The 12105-nt window shown below is 39.8% G+C and overlaps 1 protein-coding gene across 3 annotated transcripts in view; it reads right to left on the bottom strand.

The window, feature by feature from the left end:
• Window positions 1-6462: 6462 nt before the first annotated feature.
• LOC140126705 (dynein axonemal heavy chain 3-like) overlaps window positions 6463-12105 on the bottom strand; it is an 883215-nt gene continuing 877572 nt past the window's right edge. For all 3 annotated transcript variants that reach the window (XM_072146467.1, XM_072146468.1, XM_072146466.1), the window contains exons 79-80: window positions 11762-11819; window positions 6463-10164 (exon numbers count right to left, since the gene is read on the bottom strand). In XM_072146467.1, coding sequence (XP_072002568.1) covers window positions 10019-10164; window positions 11762-11819 — 204 coding nt within the window. In that variant the 3' untranslated portion in view covers window positions 6463-10018. The remainder of the gene's footprint in view (window positions 10165-11761; window positions 11820-12105) is intronic.

Below are 12105 nucleotides of genomic sequence, written 5' to 3'. Positions count from 1 at the left end.
CTTAATGACTTCAACAATAAAGTCACCTTTGGGAAAAACAGTTTCTGAAATTTCTTAATCGAAAGAAAGGAGATTTGTAGAATGATGAGTCTGATAAACTATTTCAATGTTTTTCTTGCAGGATGATAAAAATGCTAAATTATGGAGAGATTTCATACTCTAATAAAATGCATTGCTGATGAGCAATCTTGTCGCTTGTCAATGTTTGTACAGTATAAACATACACAGGCAAACTAGCATACAAAGTACTTTGTAATGTATTCATCAAATGTATCACCTCCTATTGGATTGGTTATATAAAGATTATGGATGTCAAATGGCTTGTGTGAAGTAGCAAATACAAGGGTGACATAAATATACTGTAATCTATAGATCGCTACAGACAGTCCCCTACTTAAGGACACCTGACTTACAGACGACCCATAGTTACAGACGGACCCCTCTGCCCACTGTGACCTCTGGTGAAGCTCTCTGGATGCTTTACTATAGCCCCAGGCTGCAATGATCAGCTGTAAGGTGTCTGTAATGAAGATTTATTGATAATCCTTGGTCCAATTACAGCAAAAAAATTTGAAACTCCAATTGTCACTGGGACAAGAAAAAGATTTGTCCAGAACTTCAATTATAAAATATACAGTTTCGACTTACATACAAATTCAACTTAAGAGCAAACCTCCGGACTCTTTCTTGTACGTAACCCGGGGACTGTCTGTACTTTAAAGAGTCTCTACAGAAGGTGCTGGGGAGCATACAGGAGATGAGGAGTTGTTTTTGGAGGTCACTGCATAGGCTGTTGTCTATTTGAGTTCTGTTGAATACAGTTTTTCTGTGAGTTTTCCGTGTGCCTATTGCCACCTGCGTTTGTGTGAATGCAGCCTTACTGTGTGCTAGTTATAATTCAAGTAGACATGTTAGAGTGGGCTGTGGCTTCATTTTTCACACAAGTAAATGGTAAAGTCATCTTAACTGCATAATATAGATATTTATAGCACTTAACTATAAGCAGATGTATAACCATAATATGGTTATGCAGTATAACTGAATAATTTAAACTCAATTTTTCTTGATTAATGAAAACTGAAATGTTCTTATAATCACTGGATTCATTAGTAACAGTGAAAAAACAGTAATTATAATGCCTAGACTAATTGCATCAAGGCAAGAATTAAGAATTCATTTCCTTTTTTTATTATATCTCGCCGAAACTCATCAAAAAGCTATCATGTTCATCCAACAATGCTCTATAAACAATGCTCTATATCAATACGGAAAAGCTCTTGTGCATGAATATATGGTCATGAGCCCAGTACAATAAGGTAGAAGGAAAATCGCTCAGGTAAATAAAGTAGCTCGATATTGCCCTTTCTTGTATAATTACAGTAGTTTGTAGCAAATTTACATAGTTGTACCCAGGATAAATGCACAGAACAAAAATAGAACTGATGTTGAACCCTCAAAAATAAGTAATTCAATGTTGTGACAGCCGTACCTATACAATGAATCAAGAACAGCATCACAGAGGAAATATTAGAGGTTAGATTTTCTGCAGCATTGAAGGGGTTCTTGAGGGCACTACAAATAGTTGGAAAAGGGCTGCAAGAGAGTGCATGGGCTAAGTAACATCTAGACTGGAATCAATGTGGGACATGGGGGCTACCTTTATGTATATTCCCCATGTGGAGACGTCACCTATCTTTATTAGGCTAGCAAACAATTTATTCAGATAGCACATTTTAAATGATTGGAAATAATGTGGTCACAGGAAAAGTCTCTAATAACTTGGTTAAAAATTGTGAAAATGTAAAAGTGTATTTTGACCATTTATGTTGAAGATATTGGTGATAGATGTCCTTTAAAAGAAACCTACCATTTCAAATGGTAGGTTTAAGCTGTAAACACCGAGCACCAGCTCAGGGTGAGCTGGTGCCGGTGCTTAGTTTCGTTAGTGTTAAAACCGCGGTATCGCGGTTTTAACACTTTTTAAACTTTATAGCATAAACTGCTTCGGCGCTGCGTGCGCACGATCTACATAGGAAATGCCGCAGGCGTTGCGCGCGCACGGTCGCTCGCAGCGCCGAAGCGGCTTCTGCTATAAAGTTTAAAAAGTGTTAAAACCGCGATACCGCGGTTTTAACACTAACGAAACTAAGCACCGGCACCAGCTCACCCTGAGCTGGTGCTCGGTGTTTACAGCTTAAACCTACCATTTGAAATGGTAGGTTTCCTTTAACCCCTTCCCGACGCGCGCCGTACTAGTACGGCGCGCGCCGGGTCCCGGTGCATGGAGAGGGCTCGCGGGCCGAGCCCTCTCCATAGCCGGTAAGTCTTTGCTGCATATTGCAGCAAAGGCTTACCGGTAACACCCGCGATCGGTGCTAGCACCGATCGCGGGTGCTTTCACCGCGATCGCCTCCGGCAATGCTGCCGGAGGCTTCAAAAAGATGGCGCCGCATGGGCGCCGCCATCTTGGCGCGGATCTCCGCTCCCCGATGACGTCACGGGGAGCGGTGATCCGTTGCCATGACAGCATCGGGCCTCACGAAGGCCCGAAGCTGTCTCGTTTTAACCTATTCATTACAATGTGCTATCAGCACATTGTAATGAATGAGGAGTAAAATCCCCATATACTGCCATATTGCAGTATGGCAGTATATGGTAGGATCGATCAGACAACCTAGGGTTAAAGTACCCTAGGGAGTCTGAAAAATAGTTAAAGTAAAAGTAAAAAAAAGTTTAAAAAAAAAAAATTATATTAAAAAAACCTAAAAATTCAAATCACCCCCCTTTCCCTAGAACTGATATTAATATTAATAAACAGTAAAAATCATAAACACATTAGGTATCACCGCGTCCGAAAATGTCCGATCTATCAAAATATTATAACGGTTTTTCACTGCGTTTAACCCCGTAACGGAAAATAGCGTCCAAAGTCAAAAATGACATTTTTTTGCCATTTTGGAAAATATAAAAAAATTCATAAAAAGTGATCAAAAGGTCGCACAGTCCTAACAATGATAGCAATGAAAACGCCATCAAAAGTCGCAAAAAATGACACCACCCACAGCTTCGTACACCAAAGTATGAAAAAGTTATTAGCGCCAGAAGATGGCAAAATCAAAAAAAAAATTTTTGTACAGGAGGTTTTAATTTTTTTAAATGTATGAAAACATTATAAAACCTGTACAAATGTGGTATCCCTGTGATCGTAGCAACCCAAAGAATAAAGTAGACATGTCATTTGGGACGCAGAGTGAAAGCTGTGAAATCCAAGCCCACAAGAAAACGTCGCAAATGTGTTTTTTCACCATTTTCACTGCATTTGGAATTTTTTTCCCGCTTCCCAGTACGCACCATGGAATATTAAATACCGTCACTACGAAGTGCAATTTGTTACGCAGAAAATAAGCCATAACAGAGCTCTTTATGTGGAAAAATAAAAAAGTTATAGATTTTTGAAGGTGGGGTGTGAAAAATGGAAGTGAAAAAACTAAAAAAGGCCAAGTCGTTAAGGGGTTAAGTCATCACTGGATCCTGAACTGTAAAGTTACACGATTGACATTTGATAGCAAAATCATAAAGTAATTTATAAATTAACCATTTTATATACATATGAATCTACTTCTGTACCCACCTGGTGCATTTTTCAGACACTGTATGAATTTAAGCCTTATATCTGCTGATAAGTAGGTGGACTACAGACTTACACCTACAGACTTGGCCACGTTGCTGAAATGATGCTTGAGCCACACGTGGCCTACTACAGAATGCCTGCTTTATCATTAGCCTGTGCTGATCCTCAGAACCTCACATTCCCTCTGCAACATGACCCAATTATGTAATTCAAAGCAACCGATGATAACTGTTCTGATTATACCTGCTTCTACCCTTTTCTATGCATGTCTATCTCCTCTGCCTTGGACCTCCAGCACTGTTTATATTACAATGATCATCCAGGTCATTAAAAACCCAATAAAACATTTTCTCTTTTTTCATGTTATGCCTGCACCTAGTTCTGCTTCCAATCCTTTCCTAGCAGGTTAGTGTTCATTATTCCATCTCTTTTTCAAAATACCATTTTATAAAAGTGACATAATCCTCTTGTGCCTAATTCCTAATCTTACAATCTCTACACTATTGTGTATCTCCAAACCCAATCTATCTCCCTCCACCCTTTGAGCAGCGTGAAATAATTGGTAAACCCTGAATGATCCCATTCTCCTTAAATCTGGCATTTCTCTCAAAAACTCCATAGTGACTCTACATTCTCTATCAACTATTCGATGAATGTATTTAACTAACTGTTTAATCCAAAATTGCTGCTCTGGATTGTCACGGGGGTTAAGGGTGCTCCGGCGACTCAGGTGCCCTGGCGCCCCCCGGAGCTCTCACTTACCCGTCCCCATTCCTGACTCTGGTCTGTTGACCATGTGCGTGCGTGTCCCTGTCTCCTAGGCCGCTTCAGGAGATTTAAAGGGTTAACGAGCCGTTAATTGGCACTGGCCTTTTCCCAGAATCCCTTATAAACCAGCCTCTCCCTGCACACCCTGCCGGATCTTTGTGCTATATGCCTCTGAGAAAGCTTGTACTATTGCCCTGTGCCTGTTTATTGATTTCCTGTTGTGACCCCGGACCTGTTCCCATTTGTGCTCCTCTGTTGAAAGCTTGGTGAAAACCAGGTGCCAATTAGATTACGGTCCCTGGTGTCGGCTTACGTCACAGTCCGCAGTGGTCCATTGTTTCCACTACCCCTGGAGCCTGACATGGAACACTTATACATTCCTCGAAATTAAAATTGTGCCAAATTGGAGTCAAATCAAATACACCCTTTACATTCAACCATCTTTTTAATGTGACCCAACACTTTTTCAGTAATGTACCATTTACGGTATGCCCTTTGTGCCAATGCACCACCCTCAAGAAATTCCATTAATTCAGAATATTTCCATCCACTGAGATGCAATAATTTATTAAAAACTGAACAACCCATTTTTAGGACCAAGATGCCTGATTTCCTACCCCCTAGATCAAATCACCAAGAATGCCCTCAATATTATTAAATTATTCCTGTGGAATCCATTTAGGACAAATACTTAACCGATACAGCAGTTGGGGCTAGATGGGGCACCATCTTGATCAGACTTACCCTGTCTGCCTTTGAGAAGGGCATTTTCTTCTGACCTATATTTTGGTTTTCTAATAATTACTCCGCACTCCACTTTGTGAATCTGGAATTGATGTGTAATACCTGCCTTCCGAATGTACACTGGCTGACCTTACAAGTATGACCGGTACTTGTGATAATTGATAGCCCTTTTGCCCCTAAGGATTTAAAATGCTTGTTTCATTTTATTGCTAACTGCCCTGCCAGAGTGGTTTCAATCATTCCAATGGAGCAGCAGTTACAATGATAATCTAGCTTTACTCACACCTTCTCTCCTGAGTGTGGTATGTGACTGTTTGTGTGGAACTGCAGTCACAAATACACTCACACTCACACAAAGGCTCTGCAAATAATTGCAATAGTAACAGTAAATGCAAAAAAAGGTTAATAATGGATAAACGGAAGCATTCTTGGCTTTGTATTCTCTGCCCTTTATAATATGTATTAATGGCCCGATTTCTGTTTGTAATAAGATTTCCTAGTTACATTATCCATGGATCATTCCACAGACACTGGGGGTCATTTACTAAGGGCCCGAATTGCCCCGGGATTTTAACGCACACGATCGGATTGTGGCACATCGGCGCCGGCATGCGCGCGGCGGAAATCGGGGGGCGTGGGCGAACAAAAACCCAACGTATTCGGAAAAACCGCCGCATTTAAAAACCGAAAATGTGTCGCTTGGGAAGCGCTTACCTTCACCTGGTCCAGCTCGGTGTATTCCGGTGCGTTCAGATGATTTTCAGCGCAATAAATCCCGTCCGGACCCGAATCATGTGCAGAGAACGCGCCGCTGGATCGCGAATGGGCCGTGTAAGTAAATCTGCCCCAATGAGTTACCCAACACTTGCAAGGTCAGTACTTCATTTACTGTGACATGCAGGAGGCCTTTTCTTCTTCATAGCCAATTTCTGTTATTTGCCAAATACTGAGCCAATATATTAGATTATCTACTATTATTGAAGAAACCTTGTATAATACCAATGGCAGAAATACATGTATTTTATAATATAATCAAAATTGTGTGTTTTTTTTTAAACTTAACTGCCTTATGACATTATTGTCATTTTAACCCTGAAACTGAGGAAATATAAAATAATATATCTCCACAAGCACAATAAAGACAATCTAAATGCTATTACCTGCTAAAATAATTATCAGAGCATATTTCTAACGCTCTTGTGAAAATGAGATGAACTATAGAATAAAAATGCCTTTATGTCTAATAGGGGCAGAATACATAAATACCTGCCCAAAAGAGTTTATTAATTATAAAGATCATCACTTTACAATACCACATAACACTGATTTAACATAAAGTAATAGTACAGAAACTAAAATGTCACCATTCATAAGTGTTAATAAAGAAAATGCCGTAATAGCGAGGTCACAGACTCTTCATAAATAGGTTATTAAATTGCAGAGTATGGAAACATCCATTTACAGTGAAATAAAGTACTTTTCATTTAGGAAAATGTCACTGAATATTCCACAACAGCGTTCAGTAATTCTGAATTGATGTGCTGTGTAATACCTTTCAGGCTTAGTCCTGTCCACTGACAGATGAGTTATCCACTGATTCTGTTCAGATTTTTATGATTAGACAGAAATAACAGTGAGACAATGATTTTAAAAAGGATAAAAAAATCACATTAAATACAGGTATAATGTTTCCATCGAAACCTTGATAAATAAAGCAATTTAAGCAGTGTACACTTTTAAAGAAATAAAATGACACAATTGTATTGTTTTGCAACTAGTAGGGTAGATTTGCTAATACTAATAAGTATTGTTAATTGTTTCAGCAAATAAATATTATTTTTCGTATCTGTCAGGATTCAGGGGTAGTGGACCCACTGGACCACCGCGGACAATGACATAAGCCGACACCTGGGAGCGGAGTCTAAGTGGCACCCGGTTTTCATCAGAGCCAGCCGCAAAGCGGGTTTGACTTGCTGTGGGGTGGTACCACAAGGTCGCTCCACAGGAACGACTTTGCCCGTGGTGGTGACCAAGGCGAAGTACAAAGCCCTACAGCAGAATTGTAGTCAGGGACGGGCAGGAGGTAAGGACAGGCAACACAGGATCGGAGTCAGGAGAAAGGTAAAAGGTCAAGGCAGCAGAGTAGTGAAATCAGGAATGGAACCGGGGTCACAACAGGAGTTCACAATATAAACGTATAGCATCAGAAACAACCTTTCTCTATGACACTAGGTGCAAAGATCCAGCAGGGCCTGCAGGAAGAGGCCGACTATTTCTAAAAACCTGGAATGGCCAGAACCAATCAACATCGCCTTGGCCATTTAAATCGCGCCTGCGACCCGAGAGGGAGGGCGGAGGAGCACCCATGACAGTATCATGCAATTTTCCAACCTATTTTCTATATAACAATTCTTCATGGTTTTCTAGGTCTTTGCTTGCTGTCATTCTAATGGGAGCTTTATTGTTTACTTCTAGTTGTTAGAAATCAGTCCCTGGTCATGTGATGTCACACAGGTGCATGGCTTGTAACAACACACAGCTCTGATTTGGGCTAATTTAATGAGCTGTGCACCTGTGTGACATCACATGACCAGGGACATATTTCTATCCACGGGAAGTAAACAAAGAGGTTATACAGCATGAACGCAAGCAGAGATCTAGAAAAACGTGAGAAATTCATATGAAAATTATATAGGAAAATTGTATAACTTTTCATTATGCAAACAATAATATTTAGTTTCTGAAATGGGACTACCCATCTAAGACGTGAAAAAATAATCAGAGTGGGGAACATTTACTAAGGGCCGTGCGCCAGTTTTCTGTCAGACTTTTCACATTCTTTTAGGTGCAAACTGCTTGCACAGGTATGTAACAGCACTTCTGTGTTGCATGCAACCATTTTTTGGCGCAGCTGCACTAGGCATCAAGTGACACGAATTAGGGGGAGTTCAGGTGCTGAGTCGGGCTGTGTGCCAGATTTATTATGTAAAGTCGTCTGGCAGAAGTGTGTCACAAGCCCTTTGTTAAAGATGCACCAAAAAAAAGTTGGTGAACTGGGTTGGAACAATGCAGAGGGTGCCAGATTCATGAAGAACGGGCACCAGAAACCATGAATCTGGCATCCCCTGCACTATACACAGGCAAACTGCATTTAGTGCAGTTTGCATTACTCTTAGTAAATGTGACCCAGTGGCTTTTAGACTGTTCCAGCAAGAATATTAACCATGTAAGGCAAGAAGCAGAAACAGTTAATAACATAACACAGACATGAGAAGAAGATGATATAAGGGTTTTATAACCAGATGGGATGGATATACACTTTTCGCAGGACCTTGACTATAACACATTCCTAAACCTGTGAGTGGACAGTTGGTTGCAAACTTTTGAACTTTTCCACATTTTTAAATATTATAGGCACAATTAAGTGCAAATAAAAATATACAAGATTATGTAAATGTTTAAAAATTAAAAATATTAAAAAGCGTAACATATGGATCCACATCCCTGTACTCTGATGCATTATTAGTAAACAGAGTACATCTGTATGTAATTTATTCTCAGTATAACTGCAGCTGTTTTGTAAAGGTTTTCAAGAGAACATTATTGAACAAACAGCATCATGAAAAGCAAGGAATACACTAGACACTCTAGAGATAAAGTTGTGGTGAAGTGTATTGCATAGTAAGGTTTTGAAATATATTGTTCAAGCTCTGAACATTTATTGGAGCACTGTTCAATCCATCATCCATAAATGATCCAGATATGATCAAGACCAAAATTAAACCTTTTTGCCTCATTGTCAAACCCTATGTGTGGAAGTAAATTAACACTGTACATCTTGCTGTGGGAGCAATATAAAGGACAAACCTTGAAGCTTTAAGAGACTTGAGACTGAAGCATAGATTTACTTTCCGGCTGGTTAAAACCCTAAACATACAGCCAAGACTACAATGGAGTAGTTTAAATCAAAGCATATTCATGTGTTAAATTGGTCCAGACCTAAATCTCATTGTGAATCTGTATCTTGACTGGAAAATTGCTATTCATAAATGTTCTTAATCCAATATCACTGAGCTAGACCCATGCTACAAAGCTGGGCAAAATTCCAGCCATAACGGGGCACATTTACTTACCCGGTCCTGTCGCAATCCCATGGTGCGTTGTCCGACGAGGATTTGGGTCTGCCGCGGGTCACTAAGGCTGTGCGCCCGAGTTCCTGCATCCTTCGCTACCGCGGTGAGGTCCGCCGGAGTTCACCTTCTTCTTCCTGGTGCATGTGAGTGCTTGATCTTGCAACACAAATCCTTTTTTAAATTCTGCGGCTTGTCCGAATCCGTCGGGTTGTCCGACGGCCCGCCCCCCGATTTCTGTCGTGTGCAAGCCGATGCCGATGGGCCAAAATCCGGTTGCGTGCGCCAAATTACCGGGGCAATTCAGCGCAAAACAGGAATCACCGGGAAACCCGACGAAAATGCGTCCGACGGACCCTTAGTAAGTGAGCCCCAATATGTGAAAAACTAAGGATGGACTAAAAAAAAAGGATTGATTCAAAATATATGTATCCTATACATATCTTTCTTTTGGATTTTTTTACTCTTCACAAATACTTTTTGTTGCTCTATCACATAAAAAATTATTAAATGGAATAAGGTTTGTGGCTGTAACTTTTAAAAATGAGAAAAAGTTCAAGGGATATGGATATTTTTGCAATCCAAAGGGGCCCTTCATTCAAATTTGTAATGAATATTACATTTGTTTGGACACCAGATATCATAATTTTAAATTGTCACAATTGCCTTCACTGGTAATACATATAGAGAAAAGTAGTAGCATTTACTGGCCCAAATAAATGTTCCTCAGTATATCTGTGTTCCACTAATAGTCCAACTGACACAGGCAAGCCACACCTCTGTTAACCCAGTGATTTGGAGGTTTGTCCGTTGCAATATTAATTGTGAGGACATAGTTGGTAGAATGTCCTGTTGTAGAGAGCTCTCCACGACGAGCACTTGTCTTGTAAACTGTAGAAATAATAATATCAATAATTCAACAAAAAGAAATAATAAGTAATCTAAAGTGAGTGTAATAGCTAATGAACCACCCTTAAAGGGGTCGTCCGACTTCATGAATAACTCTTTAGGTGGGCTGGGGAGGGCTGTTAAAAAAATAAATCTGTACTTATCTACTGCGGCAGTCCCGGTCTCCCCAGCCGCTTTTCTCTGAGCTGTTCCCCTGTTTGTTTATGCTGTAGGCGCTGGGGCAGGGGACAGGCAGCCTGTGGTTTTCAGAGAGAAGGTGCCATGCCCCTGTAAACAAACAAGGGTCACGGCTCTGACAAATGGTGACATAGGAGACCAGGAGCGCCAAACGACGTAAGTAATTTGGGAAGAAGTAGACTCCCTTTAAAAAATCCATGTTTTAAAAGACATACTGTATGTATTAATGGTTAATATATTGGATATGCAAATACATAATTGTAGCCACCAAAGTGGAGAGACCTGTTGTTTCTTTTCTTTTTTCTAGTTCTGTTTTGTATTAGAATATATAACAGGATTGTTGGCACCAAACATATTTTAAAAAGCCCATCTAAAATTTCATAATGCTTTAGGGGATATCTTTAAATGATCATTTGTAAAATGTATTTATGCCATTTTGTTCGATTGTATGAAATTATGATCTAGATGTTCTGTTCCAGTACTATATGAACAACATAGGAAATTCTTATTTTGCACTGTATAAGATTGTTGTGTGTTCATTGCAATTGCTTTAGTACATAGGTACTATATGGTAGTATCATACGGAGAAGGCTTCAAATTGTCATTCCCCCAATTGTATTGTATCTTCTTATTTTTTAAAGTGTAACCGTCATTTCAAAAACTTTTGATATGTTGTAGGGCAGGTAATTTTAAGTCCTTTTGCAATTGGATTAGTTACCCAAAACTTGCTCCTTCCTCTTGTATTCTGCAGCCTTTCCCCTGTTGGTAATGACTTTTCAGATCGCTGTTGCCAGGCACATTCGGTCTTCACTGAGGAGCTGACTAGGGAGGGAGAGACACCCCCTCTCCCTGCTCACAGCTCATTATCTCATAGCTCAGTGCTCCCCCAGTCAGTCATGTGCTGCCAGTAGCACTAAGTAATGTAGTGACAAAACACCTACATGTATCTCTCCCTCAGCTTTGCCTACACTTGTATATAAACAAATAAACCACACAGAAACTGCAGATCGATCACAACCTCCCTCCTCCATCACATAACACTCCACAGCAGGAAATGGCAGGAGAGACTCTCCAAGTCTTCAAGCTTCCCCCTCATGTTCTGTACTGAAGTTTTACATAGATGGATAGATAGATGGATAGGTAGATAGATAGATATATATAAGATAGATAGATAGATATAAGATAGATAGATAGATGAGAACTGAGATATATATGAGATAGATAATAGATAGATATGATATGCATAGAAAGATAGATGGATAGATGAGAACTGAGAGGCGAATACTTTGAGGAATGATTCCCAGGGACACCTGGAGCAGAATTATGTTTTTTTTTCTCAAAATGACGGTTACACTTTAAATTATGAATTTATGAATATGCATTGAATAAAAATGTTTTTTACCTGGGCATTTATAAATGGAATCCATTTGATCAACTTTTTCTCCAGGAATAAGCCATATCTTTATAATGTCTGTGAAGGAAACACCACTGCAAACTTAGTTGGGCAGAGAATAGTTATGCTAAGATATCCCATTGTCCAGGTACAACATTATAAGTCTAGGTAGGTAGTAGATGTTGAGAGAAGTTCAGCATAATATATAGTAATCCTATGGGACATCAGTCAAGACCAGCATGACTCTTCTCCACCACCATGACTTTAGGTCATTTGTGTATGAAGTGTATGAGAGAAGTTTTTTTCTGTGTCATACTCGACCTCCCAAAATGTAGAAGGGCATCATTAAGGGG

Source organism: Engystomops pustulosus, chromosome 4 (assembly GCF_040894005.1).
Source record: "Engystomops pustulosus chromosome 4, aEngPut4.maternal, whole genome shotgun sequence".
NCBI lineage: Eukaryota > Metazoa > Chordata > Amphibia > Anura > Leptodactylidae > Engystomops > Engystomops pustulosus.
This window is presented reverse-complemented; position numbering and strand designations above follow the sequence as displayed.